Source organism: Leptidea sinapis, chromosome 12 (assembly GCF_905404315.1).
Source record: "Leptidea sinapis chromosome 12, ilLepSina1.1, whole genome shotgun sequence".
NCBI lineage: Eukaryota > Metazoa > Arthropoda > Insecta > Lepidoptera > Pieridae > Leptidea > Leptidea sinapis.
The window spans coordinates 3,786,061-3,809,224 of record NC_066276.1 but is presented as its reverse complement, the minus strand read 5'-3'; the positions used below and the strand labels follow the sequence as shown (position 1 = coordinate 3,809,224).

The 23,164-nt window shown below is 33.6% G+C and overlaps 1 protein-coding gene across 3 annotated transcripts in view; it reads left to right on the top strand.

Annotated features, from left to right (window-relative positions):
- Nucleotides 1–11,635, top strand: part of LOC126967124 (acid sphingomyelinase-like phosphodiesterase 3a) — a 148,566-nt gene extending 136,931 nt beyond the window's left edge. For all 3 annotated transcript variants that reach the window (XM_050811545.1, XM_050811544.1, XM_050811546.1), the window contains 4 exons: nucleotides 3,130–3,298; nucleotides 5,145–5,257; nucleotides 7,313–7,500; nucleotides 8,883–11,635. In XM_050811545.1, coding sequence (XP_050667502.1) covers nucleotides 3,130–3,298; nucleotides 5,145–5,257; nucleotides 7,313–7,500; nucleotides 8,883–9,108 — 696 coding nt within the window. In that variant the 3' untranslated portion in view covers nucleotides 9,109–11,635. The remainder of the gene's footprint in view (nucleotides 1–3,129; nucleotides 3,299–5,144; nucleotides 5,258–7,312; nucleotides 7,501–8,882) is intronic.
- Nucleotides 11,636–23,164: the final 11,529 nt, after the last annotated feature.

Genomic DNA, 23,164 nt, shown 5'->3' with positions numbered 1-23,164 from the left:
GGATTATTTTATTAAAACAAATACACACACTTCCTGTTGTTTTTTTAAATGATAATAAGGGACGAGACGAGCAGGACGTTCAGCTGATGGTAATTGATACGCCCTGCCCATTACAATGCAGTGCCGCTCAGGATTCTTGAAAGACCCAAATATTCTCAACGGACTATAATTGCGCTCGTCACCTTGAGATATAAAATGTTAAGTCTCATTTACCCAGTAATGTACTAATGAAATATTAGCAACGGCGCCCTTCAGACCGACACTGTAATTTACACATATATATACATAATCAAGATATGAAAGCAAGGGGGAAGGCAGTTAGCCTGGATATAGCGAAGGCCTTTGATAGTGTATGGCACAAGGCGCTCCTCTTAAAACTTCCATCATTTGGGCTTCGCGAGAGCTTGTGCAAGTGGACCTCCGGCTTCCTCCGTAATCATGTTGATAATCATCATCATCCGATAGGACGATACGACATGGGTAGCTTCAAAAAAAGCGCGTACACCTTCCTTAAAGGCCGGCAACACTCTTGTGATTCCTCTGGTGTTGCAAGAGAATGTGGGCGGCGGTGATCACCTAACACCAGGTGACCCGTACGCTCGTTTGTCCTCCTATCCCATAAAAAAATCAAGTCGGCATCCTGTGCAAAAATACTGAGTGAGTACTGGTAAATATGATGGACACGTATGGATGATGGTCTATGGTTTTCAAAATGAGAAATGCTGTTTTTTTTCGTCATCATATTATTGTCATGAATCAAATTTTTTTTTGCTGTAAAATTTGTAGTTACAATCCGTTTACTTTGAAATATTATGTTGATTTTTTTTTTATTATATTGAAAAAAGATTATTAACTGAGTAAAATAGTACAAAGTCTTGAACTGAACATACATTATGTTGTGAAAATATGGAAATTGATGGAAATAAAATCATTTGTTTATTTGGTGAGGGTGTTCATTGATAAAACAATATTTTGAGACCAGCAATATCGTATTACAGTTGCTAACAGCGATTTAATTTTCAACTTTCATATCTATATGATAAATTGTATCACTCTTTTTCAATGAATAATAAGTTACCTGACGAGCATATTTCAATAGAGGTTTCAATCATGAATATATTAATAATTCAGGACAAAATAAAAACGACTCCATTTCAAGCTATTTCTATTTTCGCGGCTACGGAAAGCCTGGGATTCAGAAGCAATTTAAATAAATAAAAACATTTCGTGGTACAGCTAGGTTATTTGTTTTGTTTACAAACTGTGCCAGCCGCAAGATACAGCCTGGAGTTATAACAACTTTTTAAATATTCTAGTATTTATTTTTGTTTCATGAATCTGATAAGTTATGTGGTATTTGTATCTTCAAATATTAAAAACTGGACTTTCTGATTGGGGCAATACCACGGAATACTGAAATTAAAATTAAAATTAAAATTTATATATTTTTTATTCAAAATAGGATTTTAAATCACTAATTAAAGGTCAAAAATTACCTTCCTTTCAAAAACATAATATGAATCAAACCTGAGAGAACGGATCGTTACATTAAAGTTTAGTAACGGCCGTTTTCAATAACGTATCTACCCCTAGTTTAACTTACGGATACATTGCTGTCACCGTTTAATGACAAGAACTTATCTGTCCATAGCTATATCCAATATAGTTATAGTCCATTGCTATCTGTCAATAGGTTATTGAAATGTAAGTAGGCGTAAAAGGATAGATTTGTGTACGTCTAGTAAGTTAAACTAAGGATAGATAGGTTATTGAAAACGGCCATAATTCAATAGCCTGAGGGAGGTCGTCACAAGATATGATATGTGAAAGTCATCAAAGTAACATTTGCTACATTAAGGCTGGCGAGCCTATGGACTTGATGATTTCAGCGGAGCTAGGTTATCTCTCTCGCACAAAATCGCCATAGTTTTAATTCAGAATTAGAAGCATCTTTAATTTATTACAAACATAATACAATTTCTTTAGAAAACTTACATGTCATGTTAAATAGTATTGGTATAATTAATAATATCCGCCCGGTATCCCCGGCCTAAAACCCCCCCACGATATACAAATGGCAGCACGTATTAAAAAAAGACTACTCCAGGACGCTACCAGGCTATGTAGTCCTGGAGAATCCGTACCTAGGCGTCCACAATTAGGACCTATACCTAATAGTGGATGCCCAGGCTGCCCCGCGTATTCTGGAGTGGGCAAACCTGAGCTGACTCGTGGCAAACAGAACAGAAGGCTCAGGAGGATCGAATATTATCATTGAATTTTTCTAAACCCTCCTCCACATTCGCTGTGGACTTTTGCAACATCAGGGGGTTTCAGTCAAATTAAAATGCCGTCCACTTCCGCCTGGAAAGATGAAGCTACTGACCTAGGGTGCCACATGCGGTGACAGCCTAAGAAGTGGGGCAGTGTTAGGCGCGTGACCGGCACAGTGCTACGGATCAGGCAGTGGTCCGACGACCACAGAGAAGGGCCAACGGAAACTAGGTAGCCGTCCGGATGTGAGGTCAATAGAAGGTCCAACAGAGAAGGTGTATGATCTTCCACATCTGGGATTCGCGTTGGCGCAATAACCAGTTGCGTCACACAATTTGCTAAGGCGAAGTCGGCGTGGTGGGCGTTAAACTCGCCAAGAAACATGATCTCTGCAGTAGGGAACTGCTCCATCACGTAATCTGTAGCCACTTGGATGTGTTCAAGGAGCCGGTAAGTCTCTGCGTTTCCGCTATGGGACCTATACAGGCATGCATAGATTCGCGGATGGCCGTCGCAGTCTACACGCAGCCAGACGATGGATAGGTCCTGTCCTTTAAGAAAACTCAGGCGTCAAGAACAGATATCCGTCCTGACGTAGATGCACACCTCAGCCCGTGGTATAAAGGAGTATTCCAGATTATACCCCGGGTATGAGAAGTAAGATGTATCAGCCAGAGAGGTAATCTGTGTCTCGGTTATAAAGAGCAGGGCCGGCTTCGCCGTCTCCAGGTGGAAGTGTACGGGAAGTGTAATTTGACATTGCAAAAGTCCACAGCGAATGTGGAGGAGGGTTTGAAAAATTCAATGACACATCTCGAAATATAGGTATTATAACATATGCTTATATTTGACCAGGTGTACATCGTGGGACACGCCGCACCAGGCTCTGACTCGCGATACAACGTGCTATCTGTTGACGCAAATGGAAAATATCTGAGATTGGTACGACGGTACGCCAGGATCATAGCTGGACAGTTTTTTGGCCACTTACACGTCGATACTTTCCGTGTTATTTATGATAAAGGTACGTGTTACAACAGATTATTATAAGTACTTTATTTACGTATATATAATAGAAACTCCCATGAATGTAAAATTGCATTGATCGCCTGGATACTACCACAAAATTATGATAATACTGAGTTGCTCTTACGATACATACGCTAAAACAGACACACACACACACACACACACACACACACACACACTCACGCATACACACACACGCTTAATCATATTTCATAAAGTTTTCAAAGTATGCTATTTTACGGCTAAGAAAGCGCGGAGACTCCTGGCACAACCATTATTTAATGCTTAATAGGAGGTTCTTGCCACTATTTGTTAAGGAAAATGTGTTAAAACCAATAAAAAAAAACTAACGAATGCGTACGTAAAAATGATCCAAACTTTTGATTTTTGAGTCACAGATGTATTTCAAATAAAAAAAAATCCGTTTTAGAGACTGCCGGTAGAAGTGAAAACTTATAACTTTAGTAGTATTATAATTTGAATTTTCATAAAGCTTTAACACAATTAAATTAATAATTTAAATTAATTTTAAAACTTATTTTCAATAATATATTAATCAAACAAAAACGCTATTTCAAAAATGCACACATATAACACACATTGAACTTTTTACTAAATGAAATGAAATGAAATGAAATGAAATGAAATGAAATGAAATTAAATTTTATTTGCAGGAAACATTGTACTTAAGGTGTTAACAATATAATAGATAATCCAATATGTTTCGTCAATTGACATGCAAAATATGTTACAAAATTGTCTAATACACTAATCGTACTGTTATATTGAAACATGTCGGATTTCACAATGATATCAAAAATATTTATAAAATGAAATTTAAGATATTATAATATGAGACGTAAATAACTTAATAATTCATTTAGTACCTATGTATAATATTAACAAATTCAATGTCATAAAAGTATATTAATTTACATATATTATTATCAAATAGACTAATTCATTTTGTATTGAAAAATTCATTTAAGCTATAGAAGCACTTATTTGTTAACCACTGATGCAGTCTTCTTTTAAAAACTTTGAACGGTAAATCTTTCAATTGGGCAATTTATTATATATTTTCACAGACATGCTGAAACAATTTCTACTAAAAGATGCAGTTCTACAGAAGGGCATTATGAGTTTATTTGGATACCTTGTGTTTAAAACCTTCTGGCTTTTTTTTGTATAGAAATCACACATATGTTTTTGAACAAATAGGCTTATTTCATAAATGTATAGGCATGGCAGCGATAGAATTTTCAATTTTTTAAATTCATTCAATTTCACTTAAAAATACATATTACACAGCACCAATGTTGCACAATACGTCTACTGTATAGCTACAGATATACTGCTAGATAGACTGCTGCAGATATAAGCATTTTGGTGACGCGAACTCACGAGATTTCACCCATCCAAAAAGTGTCTAACTTTAAATATAAACATATATTATTTTTTTAAATTATTTATTCATCGAGTGCGCCAGTCATTAGCATGTCGATAACGCGATCTCATAAGATTTTCGCCTACCAAAAATGCCCATTACGGCTAAAGAAGTTTTCACTCCAAACAGGTTCTTGTAACATCTATTTTAAAGTAAGATCACTAGAGAGCTTACTTTTTTTTCAGAATGTTTATTTAAATTTACTAATCAATAAAAAATTTATTTGGCGTTGATATCTAAATATTCATTAAGTAACCAAATTAATTTTGTCGCGTTTCCATTTTGAAATAGCATAAGATTCGGTAATTTTAAAAAATTAGAAATTTTTGTATTTTTTTTTGAGTCAACAACCGCTAATGTAACCAAATAATACAAACGTTTATACTCTTTGCAGAACAACCAGTGTCTTGGGCACTGTTGGCTCCATCTTTAACACCACATCGTGATTTTGGAAGTTCATCCAACCCTGGACTAAGACTGTACAAATTTGACTCAGATACGGGCAAGGTAAAAAATATTAAATTTATTTATTTATATAACTACAATACATCCATCATTTAAGTATAAGATAGTTAATGGATCGATTTTATAACAGGTATATGTTGTTTGTTTTTTTAATGATGAGATCAGCAATAACCCTACCTGATGTTAAGTGATTGGCATAAAGCAGTGCCAACCCAGTGAAAATTCACGGAATCAATTTTAGAAATAATTTATTATTATCCGAATCATTTGATAAGCTTCAAAACAACATTGCACATTACTGCTTCACGACAGAAATAGGCGCCGTTGTGATACCCATAATCTAGCCGGCATCCTGTGCAATGAAGCCTCCAACTGGTGAATTTATATCTCAACAAGAAACTACAATTACTTAAAATTTTATTTTAAATTTTGCAATGAGAGAAGTAAATACTTAGACTGACCTGTGATTTGTTTATGGTCATATGACAGCAAATTTTTATGTGAAGAAGAAAAGTATTTTTCCTTACTATAGTAATAGTAATTATATAGTATCCACACACTTTTTGTATAGTATTAATACCTTCCGTGGACCTTAAGGAGCATGAGAAAAATTAGTCGAATTGGTCCAGCCATTCTTGAGTTGTAACCCTTACCAACATTCATTTTTATTTATATACATAGATCCAAATGTTTTGAGTTTTCTTTAGTATTAATTCCGCCAATATTTGTCCTTTAAACACGACCTTTGACACGTGTTTCGCCTCTACACGAGGCATCCTCAGGATATGTTGAATCGCCAAAATTTGGCACGAGACAGACTGGCAGTTTCGTGCCAGATTTTGAACTCAAAACATTTGGATAGTTATGGATTCCCGCAAAGTAACTCCTACTTTAATAAATATATAGATAGAATAAAATGAGAGTGAAAAAGAGTGAAATTTTGGGGGTGACCACGTGACAAGTGACCTTTGTCTTCGTCTTCCATAAACAAGAGTCGCTAAGAAAATTAACCAAAATCTGTCATTTCGTTTGCACAAACAAAACCGCCAAGTAAGTCTAAAACACGCGCTGTATCGTTTGACTTTAAAACTGTAGCCAAAAAGCTGGTAAAAGGCTATTAAAAAGCTTTTCCAGTCTCCACTTGAGTCACGTAACTCGAGTCGACTAGTCAGTCGAAGTAATTCTAGTAGCCCCATTAACGTTAAAGTGTTCACAAGTAGCTACTTCGCACGGATAGTATTCGCTCTTTGGTATCTAATATCGTTAATCATGCTACGTGAGTAAGTAATTATTTTTTTACTACAATGATCTATTATTTATTGTGTAAAAACAAGATTACAGAGCCCCTTTTAAAACCAATATTCCAATCTACGATTAATAGTAAAATTTAAAACAAGTCAATATTTTTGAGCATTGTAATTTATTTCTGTTCTTCCTTATTTTTAAAATTTAAATAAGGCATAGAAATCACCAATTTTCGGCAATAATCAATAATTACTCCTGTAAAGACTGTTTATAAATTAGCCTTCAATGCTTAGATTGAGGATACGTCTACGCTGCGCTCATTTGGCCAGTAATTTCACTAGCTACGGTGTCCTTCAGACCGAAACACAGTAGTGCTTACACATTACTGCTTCACGGCAGAAATAGGCGCCGTTTTGGTACCCATAATCTAGCCGGCATCAGGTGCAAAGGAGCCTGAATGCCTATATGTATCCTATATCATGTTCACACGAAAAAAAGATTTCTAGAGATTCTAAAGAGTATTATTATTAAAATAATATTGACACACTTTTACACAAACTATCTTGTTCCAAAATAGGCATAGCCTGTACTATGGGTACAAGACAATGATATATTTAATACAATATAGTTACTTAAACATACATAAATACATATAAACATCCATGACTAGGACACAAACATCTATAAGTGATTGCACCTACTGGGATTCGAACCCATTAATTCGAGCTTAGTAGTCAGGGTCACTAACCATTTGGCTATATGGGTCGTCAAAATGTATAGATAATAGCCACAAATTACAAAGGATTCAAGTTAAATTCAGTGTTAAATGATGCATTTTATTCACAACAACAGGTGTTAGACTACACGCAATTCTACCTGGATTTAGCAGCTGCAAATAGGGCGGATAAAGCCTCGGAATGGGTGACCGAATATAATCTGACGCAGTACTACGGACTACGAGATGTCTCCGCTGAATCGCTTCACAATTTAGCAGAGAAATTGCGATTCAATTCTCCTCAAGAAACAACTTTCTTTGCCAAGTAAGTGAAGTTTGAAGAAGTTTCTTTAAAATTTATGAGAGAGTAGGAACTCTGTATGGCATAGGTTCATTGTTGTGCTGAGATCAACTTCATAATGTATGAATATTTAAATATGTTTTAATACATTTAAATTTAAATATAAGTATGCTAAAGAGAAAGAATTTACCAGATTATGATACAAACCACATACTTTTAATTGAATTTTGATAGATACCTTTTGGAATGGCTGGTAGTTTTTGACTTTCTATAAGTGATTTTATATTCTATTTTGAATAAAAATATTTGAATTTAAATAGCAATCGATTGTAGCTTATTAGTGCTTGTAAGATTTCTTACAGATTTTCTCAAAATTATTATTAAGCAAATTAAGCATTTCAAAAGATGACAATGAGAACTGGGTTGAGAATCTTTGAATTTGCTTTAGTTTTTTCGTACTTAACTTATTCTGAATGAATTAACAATAATTCACACATTAAAATAGCTTTAAGTTGTTCAATACAAGTAGAATGTCATTTTTTAAATAAATACTTTTATCAACTGACTTTTGTTGATTCGAAAATAAAACTATAATCCAAATAATAGTTTAGAAACATAATAAATAGAATATGTTTAGGGTATTCGTACGTCCTCTGATACGAAGCCTCCTACTGGTAATATAATACTACAAGTTCAATTACTAGTGAACTTAGTTTTAGTGCCTTTCAAAATCATGTACAGATAATAGTTATTTGTTCAACAAGTGAGCAGTCATATTATGCTGCGAGTGCTGACTTTAAATCACGAATTGGCGAAGTAGTCTAGAAAACTCGCTACGCTCGTGATTCTAATATAGACTACTGAGGTAGTGAGTGATTTAAAGGCACGAGACAAAAAAAAATATCTCTCGTGTGAAACATACAAATTTTCACCTCGACTAGCGAGAAAAGTGTTATAATTAGAGAAAAAATTAAGATAATATTTAACAATGTTTATTATAAATATCATTACTAGTATTTATTTTAAATATTAAGTCTTTAAAAAGGCAATAGTAAAATTTATAAATCTAAATTTCGATAAGTAACATATAAATTTTTGTGGCAATGAGATAGTACACTAGGCTAAAATGAGTTTCGCAACGCACCGGATCGCATTGATTATTTTTTTAACGAGGATTAATTCCCCGATGTATGGTCACGTTGGGTACGAAATTTAAATGACTTTGCCTCACGCTCGCAGCACTTTTCACGTAGCTATAGCGCCCTTTTCATGCTGGAGAGGTAAAAACATATTTGTAAGCTCATTGCAATAATTTTAGTATTAGCTAATATCCTCAGTGAATATTTCCTTGGGAAATTTTCTCATATTATTCACCAGACGACAAATCCATTAAAATTTTATTTCAGATACCTTCGAGCTCATAATGTAAAGTATGATGCAGCAGATAACTGCGATGGTGCTTGCGCCCATCAGCATTTCTGTGCGATTACTTGCTTAGAGCACATATCGTACCGTCACTGTGTGGAAGCTGCAGCAAGTGCATTAGCAGCATCAGGAAAATCTTCTCCGCTCGTCGCTTCGCTCATTAACATAGTGCTTACCATTATAACAATCATAATTGTTGCTAAGTAATTTCTATAGCTACTGTTTTATAGTCATAGTAATAATATGTTCATTATATCAAGTAAATATTTTATTCATGGCAAATAATTTATCATTTTAGTTACTCTAAACAAATATTGAAATACTATAAGTATTAATACTATTAGTAGAAAATCTGTTGGTTCAATTTCATACAAATTGAAACCGTATGGTTAAATGTATTCGTAAGAATGCTTGATTGATTTATTTTACTGTAAGGTTTTTATTTTATTTAAATGTTTTAACTGTTTTTATAATCAAATTTAAATTGTATTGTACTGATCTGTTCTAAAACTCTTTTAGTTAGAATAGATCTTAAACATACTTATATAAATAATATTTTGTTGTTTTGTAAAGACTATGTATTTAGCCTTTGTTTCTTATTAGGCCTTGCTATAATATGCAACGTTGGCTAGAAATTTAAACTAACTGTAGTGATTATGGCCTGAAAGCTTTATTTATAATAAAGAGTATTAATGTGCTCAAGGCAGCTTGTGATATAGATATTACAGACACGGTGAAAGATGAAACCATGATGAACAACCATTTCTTATTTTATTTACTGAAGCCTGTTACAATAAGGGCGTACCTTCAATACTTAGTACCGTAGTTGCTGCTAACCTTCGAGGAAAAATAGAAATGTAATAGTGCAGTAAACCTTAAAAAGTAAAGAATGTATAAGAATAGACTGTCTTTTTTAATTAATATGTCGTATTTATCATGTAACAATTTTCTACAATAGAGTAGTCCCTATAACGCGGGATGCTTATAACAGGCTTATATATATTATCTCAGTTTAAATGTTCTATATCGGCAATTCTCCATAACGAGGAGATCTGGACGCGGAAATCTATAATTTTATAATGATTTGTGCAGTCTATGTATAGCTTCGTGTACATTTTCACACCTAAATGAAATAGTAAAACTAAGCAAACAATTTGAAATACTTGTTACGAATTGTGATTAATTATTATCATTATTATTATAATCACGAATTACGAGGTCGTAAGAAAGCGTTATACGGAAACTTATTCCTATAACGTAGAAGCACTCGTTAATGGGTGCATTACCTGTATTTGAATGCAAAATTAATAATTCAAGATTGAAATGTCATCGAAATTTGAGACTAATGTTGGCTGAACCCAAGCTGAACCCATTCTTTCACGGTTAAGCCAGTGTGCACGATCCTGTTCAAACTTAGTTCAACTGGTTGTACAAACAGTTCAACTTCGTTCACTTTGATGTATGCTGAAACCGACTTCGGAAGACGAAGTGAAATGTTTGATCAAACTTAAAAGTTATAACATACGCTCAAATGCCCACACCACACTTCACGACTTCGCTACAGAAATTGAAGTTGAGTTTGTTGACAGCGTTATAACCATGATTTACTATGATTAAATAGTCAAAGAACTTGCAGTTTTATGAGCGAATAGAAATAATACATTAATTTTAACAAAAAATTTTTTAAGTTCTGAAATTATAATAATTCTCTATTCTGCAGTATTTGAATAATATTTTTAATTCGCTTCGCATGAAATTTTCATGACCGAAATGATTGCATGAATTCATGACACTATGCCAGTAGTATATTGACGTACCAATTTTTTTTTTTAATTACTATAAGATTTCAATCAGAATTTTACGAAATTCTTCATTCAAAGAAAAATTACTATATTAATTTATATAACCAGCATTAGATCGATTTATATAATTTGATTTAATGTTTATTTATTATAGTTGAATTGCAATCTTAAGACGAGATCTTAATTTTATTTGGCGACCTTAGATTTAGAATTGGTCTCTGCTGCGCTCCAACTAGATACCGCAGGCGTAGTCGCAAAGTGCGGCAACTAATACTAATCGAACAATGTGTGACGTTGACGTGCCATATGTTCTGTTAAACTTTGCTAATAATTGTAACTTATAGGCCTTGTAGTGCGTAGTAAAACTTTGTAAAAATAATACTATAAGAAATAAGAAAGACACTGGGATCACATATCATCAGTAAGAATTTTGAATTTTACTAATGTCAATGTAAAATTACACGAAGCGTGTGTTACAAAATTTGAAATATGTCATTGAGTGTTAGGATGCCACGCACACAAGCATCTAATAGTTGCCGTAATAAAAAAAGCTATTGTTCTTAGGTTGTGCGGTATCTAGTTGGAGACCAATCCGGCATCGAACTTGGCGACTTATTTTTCTTCCAATAAAAATCTTGATTGTATGTACGTTCATAGTTGTTTTATGAAAAAACTCATCTTGAAATATTATGTGTGTATATTTTTATAAAATAAGGATTTAGAATATGTAAATATGTCTAATAACCTTTATAGAATGTAATTCGGTGTTTGTAAATGAGGAACAACTAGTGGTTAAGCTTACTATTAATATATTCATGTGAGTCAGTTTTCATTGCATAGAACAAAGAATAGATAACATTTGAAATTGTTTTTTTTTTCGTCACAGTACGTTGTACTTAGTTTTAAGTTACTTAATGTTTCGATTGGTTTTAATAAACGATCTAATTATTAAATGCTGTTTTAATTTGTGCGAAGAATGATCGAGTAAGTTAATATTTATCGATATCTATACTTTGAATTATAATATTACAAATGATTACAATACCTACTAATTTTAAAGTTAAAATATATCAATTAAATTATTAATGATATTTTATAGATCTATAAACGAATTGCATGATAGCCTACAAAACTTGTATAAAATGAAAGATTTTTTTTAGTAAGTTTGTATAAACTTACTCTGTTCGCGATAAACTCAAAAACTACAGCACCGATCACGCTGTTCCCACCAATGGATAAAGTGGTTCTCGAGAAAGGTTTTACTTTATAAATTGTTAAGTTTTGTGTTATATTAACGATATTTGTTGGAGGTGTCGGAAAAAATAATCCGTATGAGAGCTTTCATACCGGAAATGCTGTCTAAAGCCTTTGAAATATAACTATAAAGTAAGTGCTATAAAAATAAGGTATGAGACGATCAAGACGTTCAGCTGACGGTCATTGATACGCCCTACCCATTACTATGCAATACCTTATAAGATGTTGTCTCATTTGCCCAGTAATTTCACTATCTACGGCGCCCTTCAGACCGAAACACGGCGCCGTTGTGGTATCCTTAATGTAGCCGGAATCCTGTGCAAAGGAGACACTCCTTTGTACAGCATTGCATTGGTGAAAGTATGTATCTTATAAAGGTATACAGAATAGTCTGCGACGGTATATGTCTATCACTTAAGGATAACATAGTATATCAATATATATTTTTTTCTATTGACAGAGCAGTGTCTGTTTGTTCAGCTAGTATGTATATATATATAAGTAACGTAAAGCCGAATTGTAATGTAAGGTTGAAATTGCGAGTGACAACTAACCCAGATAAACCGTTTGAGGTTTTCGTGGTATTTGGATATGTAACTTTTTTTAAATGCTAATAATAATCGGCAAAACCAGATCCAAACCAAAACCAAAAAGTTTAAAAAAATAAAGAATAGCCATTGGCAGTCCAAGGCATGCGTGACAAGTTGTATTGGTTGAGAATACAACCTTTCCTTTGTTTCTATAGAGCTATTATTTCGGAGTTATAAGGGTGTGTTTTAGTATTGGAAAGTATAATTAGCGATGTAATGGTCGATAAAATATGAGGACATTAAGGGCTGTTTTGCATTGAAAAGAAAATGCTTCGTTGTGTTGAGACTGAAGAACATAATGTGCTCTCAGCTCAAGTATTCCAGACAATTTTTATCCATACCATTGTTATATTTATTATATATCTTTTTTTAAATACACATTTCTTAAAATTGTATTGTAGTTACAATGCCGCCTGTTGTAAGAGGTAGTCAGATGTTCGGCCATCTATAATAATATTAATTTATTTACCAAGTTACTTTAATTAGCTGAAAAAACGTCGAAAAGTATAGAATAATCGTTCATATTGATGGGTGTTATTTTACATATAGATACATCGATTCCTCCAATGAAAAGCCCATCAATAATTTCGTTAATTTCTGTATTCAGACCTACGGATAAAATCTAAGTTAATCCGAATAGATGGACGTCTCGGATCTGATCTTATAAGGCCATTAGATCTTATTCAGTAGAGTATCAGTATCATTCAGCCTCATGCAACATAAGCATTTATTAATATACAAATTGTGCCGTAAGTACCTGTTTTACTAGTGGGAGGCTCCTTTGCACAGGATATCGCCTAGATTATGGCCACAACGGCCTATTTCTGCTGTGAAGAAGTAATATGTAAGCATTATTGTGTTTCTGTCTGAAGGGCGCTGTAACTAGTTAAATTACTGGGCAAAATATGTGACTTAGCATCTTATATTGCAAAGTGACGAGTGCAATTATTGTGGTGCCGCTCAGAATTTTGTGGTTTTTCAAGAATCCTGAGCGGCACTTCATTGTAATGAGCAGAGCGTATCAATTACCATCAGCTGAACGAGTACATCTCGTTCCTCACTATCATAAAAAAAGTTTTATTAGTAAAATACTGGTATATTTACTAGGTGCCCTTCAAACATGAACAAAATAATTTCACATTAGTACTGCTTCATGGCAGATAAAGAAGATATTGTAATACCACCCTAAATTTTATTTTGTTTTTATTCTTAGTTACTTTGTTTTACAGAATATGTTTGATTATAAAGGCAATTTCATCCAGGATGGTTCAAGTAGACAGTTCCTTGACACTAGATGTGTGAATAAAGCAGATTATATATATATATAGCAGATTATATATATATTTCCGAAGGTACAAATTACTATGGTGATAGAGATTTTTCATCGTATTCAAGAACTAATAATAAAAAAAAAATATAGTTCAAAATAAGTATTGAGATAAGAAATATAATGCTTGGTACAAATATAATCTATATCGAAACGTGATTCTAGGGAACGTTTAAGGCTTTCAAATACGATCCAATTGAAACGATTGTTGAAGATTTTATATTTCAAAAGATGTATAAATATATCCGTTTAACTCTAAGTCATACATATATATAAGTAAAATTGTAATGCTGAAATATGTGATCAGTATTGACACGGGAGTGGGTCAGGGATTGGAAATAATACTCCGCTTATAGGAACGAGTCTTTATTTGAGTTCACTTATTCAGAACTTGCACTTCGCCGGTCTGCCGCTGTTCCTCTTGTGGGCGGCGGTACATTCAACGCGTCACACCGCACCGAACACTAAGTCTCTTCTAGCTTTTTCTTCTTCTTCACCTGGATCACTTGGCACTTTTCACTACTTCTTCTTTTCTTCTTCTTCTTCCTTCACACTTTCGAGTCAGAACTAGAACTGCCGTGGGCCACGCTTAGTACGGCTTATATACCCCCGGATCTGTTCCATTTTCAAAATGATTCTCCCATTCCATCTTTAAATTTAAATTGTACTAGAAAATTCTTTTAACTATTTTTATCATGCTTACACATTTTCCATCCCTTTTTTTCTGTTCGATTTGATCCTGAACTTACTAGAAATTTCCATTAACTTTACAAAAACCCAAAAAAATTCCATACACCGGTAGGTGTATCGAACCCGGGTCTGCAGCGTCTAAAGTAAACACTTTTCCGCTGAGCTACGAGTATTGCTGACGGAGCTGTTGAAATTAACAATGTCTTGAAGTTTGATAACTCTCGTCATATACTTCGAAGCGTTGCTACGCAACAGTACTTACGCTGAGTAAATCTGAGATATAGAAGGCCACCCGACTTTGTTTAGCAAGATTTGAATAGATAAATTAATCCTTTTTATTCAGTCAACCTTCGATCATTGCGCTTGCAAAACTGCAAATATATTGGGATGACAGAACACAGAGATAATTTATTTCAGTGCATGGAATACCACTGAAAATCTCATATTTTATTTTCGTACCTACAACATGTATTTTCACCTAAATGAATATTACAAAATGTTTTCTACCCCATTCTATATAGTTTATAGACTAAAGTATATAAGTTATTTTCTTTATTAAAATAATTATAACGCTCAGGATTATTCATAAATCCAAAAATTCTGAGCGGCACTACAACTGTGCACGTCACCTTGAGAGATAAGATGTCAAGTCTGATTTGCCCAGTAATTTCGCTAGCTACGGCGCCCTTCAGACTGAAACACAGTAATGCTTACACATTACTGCTTTATGGCAGAAATAGGCGCCGTTGTGGTACCCATAATCTAGCCGGCATCCGGTGCAAAGTAGCCTCCTACTGGTAACGTTAATTATATCAAATCGAGTAAACTATAATTATACAAATAATAAAGTAACTCTCCATGTAATTCTCACAAACTGGTAGGGAGGTGCTACTCAGAATTTTGTGAGGAAACATCACGCAAGTACCTAGCTCAAACGTCTAACTCGTCTCGGAAAATATTTTTATCATCAAATCTATCTAAAATATAAAATTCTCATGTCGCGGTGTTTGTAGTTAAACTCCTTCGAAAAGGCTTGACCGATTCTCATGAAATTTTGAGTGCATATTGGGTAGGACTGAGAATCGGACAACATCTATTTTTCTTCCCCCTAAATGTTAAGGGTGGTCGACGCCAAATTTTTTGATTCAATTTTTTTGACATCTTTTTTTAATTTTGTTTGATTATGAGTCAACATTAAAAAATACATACATCTTCAAATTTTCACCTATCTACGATCAACAGCTACTTTTGTATCGCGATTTTAATATCGGCAATACAACGTTTGCTGGGTCAGCTAGTATATATATTGACACGGGAGTGGGTCAGGGATTGAAAATAATACTCCGTTTATAGGAACGAGTCTTTTATTTGCGTTCACTATTTCTGAACTTTCACTTCGCCGGTCTGCCGCTGTTCCTCTTGTGGGCGGCAGTGCCATCAACGCGTCACACCGCACCGAACACTACGTCTCTTCTATCTTCTTAGTTCTTCTTCTTGGAACAGTTCCACTTTTCACTACTTCTTCTTTTCTTCTTCTTCTTCTTTACACTTTCGAGTCAGAACTAGAACTGCCGCAGGCCACGCTTAGTACGGCTTATATACCCCCAGATCTGTTCTATTTTTAAAATGATTCTCCCATTCCATCTTTAAGTTTAAATTGTACTAGAATTTTTTTTTAATAATTTTATCCTGCTTACACATTTTCCATCGCTTTTTTTCTGTTCGATTTGATCCTGAACTTACTAGAAATTTCCATTAACTTAACAAAACCCAAAAAATTCCATACACTGGTAGGTGTATCGAACCCGGGTCTACAGCGTCAAAAGTAAACACTTTTCCGCTGAGCTACGAGTATTGTTGACGGAGCTGTTGAAATTAACAATCTCTTGAAGTTTGACATTCTCGTCATTTACGTTGCAGCGTTGCTACGCAACAATATAAAAGAGAATGTATGTTTGTATGTTCCCTAATAACTCCTAAACTATTCTACCGATCTCAATGAAATCTTTTGTAATAGATTCGTTGAAGCTCAAGGAAGGTTTACATATATAGTTTGTCGTGTCACGATCCCACCCACTCACTCACCCACGCATTTACCATATCTCTACTTATAATGGAAACTGACATAAAAAGTACAAAATTCACAGCTATTTTAGAAGGCGGACAATATAAATTGAAAATATTGTTTTGTATCTATATTCTACACATGATATTGATACAGAGTTTGTTCTTACTTTCGTACGACAAGCAATGATTAATACGAGGACTTTTATTGTGCTACTTATAAACGCAAAGAAAAGTTTTTCCAAGTTTAAAACTTTTTGCCCTTATTTTACCTTTGTCACTAGAGAATTACATGACAAAGTGAAGTAATTTTAAGCTTTGAGTAACTTTACACTGCGTTTATTAGTAAGCTAGTTATTGTTATTATATTGTTAGGGAAAGCAGATGTGGGAGGATTACTTAACAACTTGTTATTTTTTAAAATGATAACCCTCACTTTTGACCGTTTTTAACAGTTGATAACCTGCTAAACCCTAATATTTGCGTATTAGGAAATTGACTTGAGATGTCGCTCTTGCAAATCTAAACAATGTGTTATGTTGTGTGAAGCCACAACCTCAGATTTGAACAAAGCAATATCAAGATATATGAACTATATGTCACTATAACGGTTGGCTCAGTTGAAGAGCACTCGCACGGAACGTGAGAGGTCGCGGGCTTGGGTCTGTAGCTCGTCTGAAAGTGAAATGGGGTATCATGCAGACTTACTAGTTACAGTTAATATATACTTTTATAAACGTTAGCCTAGTCGTTATACAAAGCTAATAGCAGAGTCAATAAAAACTTACCTCCTCTTAGTTAAAACATTCTGATATCCTCGAAATTACTATTCACAACAGCACTTCTACCAGGCATCCTGAGTGAACGAAATAGTTTTGGACTTATCATAAAATCTGCCACAAGCAATTTGGAGTTGAATAGAGAAAAGCTTAAAAGTGAGAGATGAAACCACACACAATGTCTCTGGGGTCGTATCATGTTGCGCATAGTAAGCGACATTTGAGCTTCTTCTCATGCAAATTTATGCAAAACGCAAAAGTCGATACGAAGCCTTTAGTTGGAAGGCGTTTATATTAAATTATGTGGAAATTTTATAGGTCTTGGTCGACTGACAATATACATACTTGGTAGACATCTCTTTATACTAGCTGACCCAAGAGACACTGTTCTGTCAATAGAAAATATTAAGTTTTATGTAAAAGGAGAAAACTGGTTGTAAATGCATATAAAACGGCCCACAAAAGACTTACTAACTCGATTTAGCCGAGTAGTAGGCATTATAAGATTATGTTTGTTCCAGGTTTCTACCAAATTCACATAATCTGTCTATGTACATTAATAACATTATCAATTGAGAGGCAACAGTCAAGATTTTTTTTTTAATTTTGCTCTCAATGATTCTGAATTGATCTTATCTGAATCTGAACAATTAAGATGAATAAATTAACAAGTTATCGTCTTTAAAACACGATACAACTTAGACCTTTCTTAAAATCTTTCATTGTTAGTAAGCCACTACGAGCCATAAACAATAATCATACCAAAGCTCACACAAGTGTGGTATATAATTTACTATAATCGATACTGGGCCGACAAGCAAACATATATTATTATTTCTCGACAATTATGTGGCAGGTAAAAGCGATAAAATCAAGGGCACGAATCGCGTGAACTTTTCCGTCGAGGCGTGAATGCTTGACACCCTATTTACCCATATTATTGCTTACAATCATCCGTCCGACAATTTTGGCCATGTCGCTTTAACAACTTTAGTCATTCATATTATTTTACAACCAATTAGTCGAGGAGCATTGGCGTAAGAGTACCGAAATCTATTCCACCAAAATTTTTTACCGTCTTCAAAAAAGTAGGAGGTTCTCAATTCGTTGGTTTGTTTTTTTTTTTATGTTTGTTACATCAGAACTTTCGACTGGGTGAACCGATCTTAATAATTCTTTTTTTTTTGTTTGAAAGCTGGTGCTTCCCGTGTAGTCCAGATCTGACTCCATGGTCCATAACAAAGTAACGGAATTCTTCAATTCTTAGGAGCAAATTAACGATACTCGGCTGAATCTTTTTTATGCTATCCGGATATTTAGGTCACCAACCGTAACGTCGTTATGATCAAGTAATTGTTGCATGGAGACTGTGTTTTAATGGTGAAATGTAAACAACATTTTGATAATACATAATATATCATTTGATACATAATATATCTATCTACCTACTAAGCTAGAGTTCCAGAATTCGAATAGGTGCAAGCATTTATATGATCAATATAGATGTTTGTTTCCGAGTCATGGATGTTTATATGTATTTATGCATGTTTAAGTTAGTATACTGTATTATTTATATTGTTGTCATGCAACCCATAACACAGGCTATGCGTAATTTCGGGCAAGATAAGTTTAGTAAAAGTGTGACAATATTTTTATTATATCTATTACTTATTCCATTGGTATTATAATGTTGAATACGGTAGGTTGAATATAGCTCCCCTTCAACTATTATTTATCAGCCATAACTCTGAAGTATAGGACCCGAATATAAAACTTAACAATAAGAAACTGTCCCAAAAGTCTGCAAAAGATATTCTGCGGGGATAGGAGCTAGTTATCTGAAAAGTTTTACATGATATGGAAAAGTTTTCAATGAAGGCAGTGATTTGGAAGGGTTTTTATGATTATTTTCAACCCTCGTATGTAAATCCTTTGTAAAGTATGTGGTTTTTATGTAACAAAATATATTTTGTTTGTAATATTTCATGTGATTTTTGTAGATCATGTTGGAATCACATTATAAATAAAAATATTTTCAATTACTTGATTTTGCAGTGATCTGTCTTTATTCGCATGTTTTTCTACATTTTTTTTGTGTAATGACTTCGAAGTTTGTAAGTACTTATTAATTTTATCGGTAATATTAAAATTTAACAATTTTTTGAATTTTCAATTTGCAATTACGATAATCGACGCAGTTTTTTCAGCCTCATAAAGAATATTTGAGTTCTTTTTTTGAGTAATTGTGAAAATTCACTTTTTTCGATTCAGTCAGCGATAACTCACAAACGAATCAACCTATTTTAAGTAACCAAATTTAAGTAGCAATTTGAATTATTATTTGAAAGGTTACATTCTCAGTTTAAAAAATAATAATATACGTCAGTATCAACAAATTAAGTTTTTTTAAATAAAAAGTCAACCATTTACGTACCTACCTATAAAAGGTACGATTAGTGGAACTACTGAAGAAGACCACCAATGGCTACGAAACTTGAAAATTATATCTGATATGGGTGGTGACTAGATATAGTTTGTAAAAACTACCAGTAGTGCTATTGATGCCGGCTGATCAGAACATCTTTATAAAATAATGAAAACATGTATTCTTGTCATGTTAAATCAAAATTTTAGCATTGCATGTAAAAAAATATCCAATATTCAAATATCAAATCTGTTTTTTGTCAAATGGTGCCCGTTTGTCAAGGTATTATAATAAAATATACTTGTAGCCAAATTTAATTGATACAAATGTGTGAGATTCACACTTAAAAAAAGCATAATTATGAGAACGATAATAATCTTCCCATAACGCGTAATAATATTAACACAATATTAATAAAATGATAATTTAGTAAAATTTGAATTGAAAGTTTAAGTGCAATCAGCCTTCAGTAACATTTTTCTAAATTTGAACTAAGTATTTACCAATTAAGTAACTCTACCAGTGGGAGGCTCCTTTGCACAGGAAGCCGGCTAGATTATGGGTACCACAGCAGCGCCTATTTCTGTCGTGAAGCAGTAATGTGTAAGCATTACTGTGTTTAGCTAGTGATGAGCGCGATTGTTGTGCAGCTCAGAATTTTTGGGTTTTTTGAGAATTCTGAGCGGCACTGAATTGTAATGGGCATGGCGTATCAATAACCATCAGCTGAACGTCCTGCTCGTCTCGTCCCTAATTATCATAAAAAAAAAAATAGCGCACTTTCTTCAAATTTTAGGCAACAAATTTAATACTTTCGCTCCCAACATTAAAATTTTGGGTAAGAAATCACTTCACCTTTATTGAACTCCATTATTTCAGCTAGAATTTAATAAATCATCTCCATCGTATCGATCCAAAGCGACCAAACTTTAACCTATGTTTACAATCAAACATTCCTGCCGATTTTAGAACAACCGTCTTATTTAATTAATGAAATAACATTAATTGCTCAATTTATCACACAAATAAGATAATTTAAGTACAAATTGAAACAGAAATTCGCACGTTACAATAATTAAAAGTTAATTATTCGTACGTTTCATGTACTTACTGTAATTAGTTAATTGTTAATATATGAATTAGAGTTATTGTGAATTAATTTTCGCTCTAAGCTGCGATGTGTTTATTTCTGTGATGTAATATAGGATTTAAATCTGTTTACATGATAGTTATTTTAAAAATAAAACCATTTAATTGGCTCATGGCTCGTGAAGCCCAGAGGCGCGGTGATAGTAAAAAAATGGGGCTACTTTAAACCCAAGCGCTGCCAGCTATTTTGGTAAACGTTTTAGCATTCTCGTAACTATCTTACTCAAAACCTAAGTATTTTTGGTTCTTTTCCTAACCCCTTCTCGTGGTGATAGTTTTCAATGTAAATATTTTAGTAAAAAAAAACCTACAGAAGTGATATTTTCATCAAGACGTTGATAATTCTACAAATTATTTCTAAATTTCTATATTCATAAAATTAAATCATCCTCAATATATAATGTAACTATAATTCTTTCCAGACTGATGTTGTTCATACACAGAAATGAGCAAACAAAAGGTTGTCCCCTTCTCTTGTTTTATATTGTGATAAAAAGGAAAATAATGGACGAGACGAGCAGGACGTCCAGCTGATGGTAATTGATACGCTCTGCCTATTACCACCCAGGATTCTACAAAAACCCCAAAAAATTTTTAGCAGCACTACAATTGTTCTCGTCAACTTGAGACATAAGATGTAAATTTTCATTTGCGCAGTAATTTCACTAGCTACGGCGCCCTAACTTACGAAACTCAATAATGTTTACATATTACTCCTTCACGGCAGAAATAGGCGCCATTGTGGTACACATAATCTAACCGGCATTCTGTTCAAGGGAGCCTCTCACTGGTAAAATAGTATAGCAAATAAGGACCTTATGTTACGCTATAGCATAGCGTTCACATTACTCATTCATTATTTTAATATATGTCAAGTTTAGTTGACCGCTATCTTTAAAGAGTGTGCACATTATCGACACAATGGATTTAATACTGTATAGTCTTGAAAGCTCATCAAGATGATGACAATGCGGAATTTGACACTATCTTGTCATTAATGCTATGATAGAATAAAAATGACAAAGCATGGATATTAAATCATATAAAATCATAGAAGAGAACGTCGTGATTTAAAACTTTTCGAAGATGGAAGAAGTAGAAAGATGGCGGATCACGATATAGCACAGCATGTACTTAGCACAGGCTCAATTTTATTGCATATAGTAAGCCAATAATATATCCCACAGTGATGAGTGTCGATATTAAAGTATGGTGCGCGATATTTTTGTGCTATGCACTATAATATGCTATTATATTATAATTGTTTAAAAACCTTTGTGTGGTAAAGGTTAGTATAACATTAATGACTTTCGTAATGATACCAATGATTGGAAATGGTAAGTTAATTAGATAGTATTACTTTGCAATCACATTTTATTGAAGAACAAAAATGCCCGCTGAATTTGTTGCGCCCATTCTTCTCAGTTCTGAGGCATTCGTTTTAGAATGGGTGGTAGTTTTTGACTTTCAATAAGTGATGTCACATCATATTTTGAATAAAAATATTTGAGTTTGAATTTAATTATAAATTAAATCGTAGTCTGAAAAGAGCTTCAGACTTACAATATATTATAGACAAACAAAAAGAGAGAGAGAGAGAAAGAGAGTAGAAAATCTATAACGGGAATACAGCAAGATAGAAAAGGAAAGCGAATCTATTAATACTAAGCAAACGCACACATTGGCAATCTATTGAACGCATAACTGAGCAGTCACGTAGTATATACGCTAGTTTTACGTTTAAGTCTATTGAAATTCAAATTAAAATTCAAATAAATTTAGTCAAAATAGGATTTAAAATCACCTATTGAACGTCAAAAAGTACCACTCATTCAAAAGAGACTGCCTCAGACCTGAGAAGAATGGGCGCAAGAAACTCAGCGGGCTTTTTTATAATATAAAATATGGATTACAATGTGATATCGTACAATAAACATTTATAACTAAAGATCCTGAGGGTTTTCGCTTTATTCCCAGTCCGTGGTGTCATTAAGAAAATCGTTTATGCTATAATAACCTTTCCCACACAAACGTTTTTTAACAATTCTTTTAAATTTCGTAACACATTTGTTTGGTACATTTTCTGAGATCATATTGTAGAAGCATATACATCGCCCAACAAAAGTTACACCTACTCTTTCTCCCTTACTACAAAGCGTACTTCTTACTAAAATGAACGA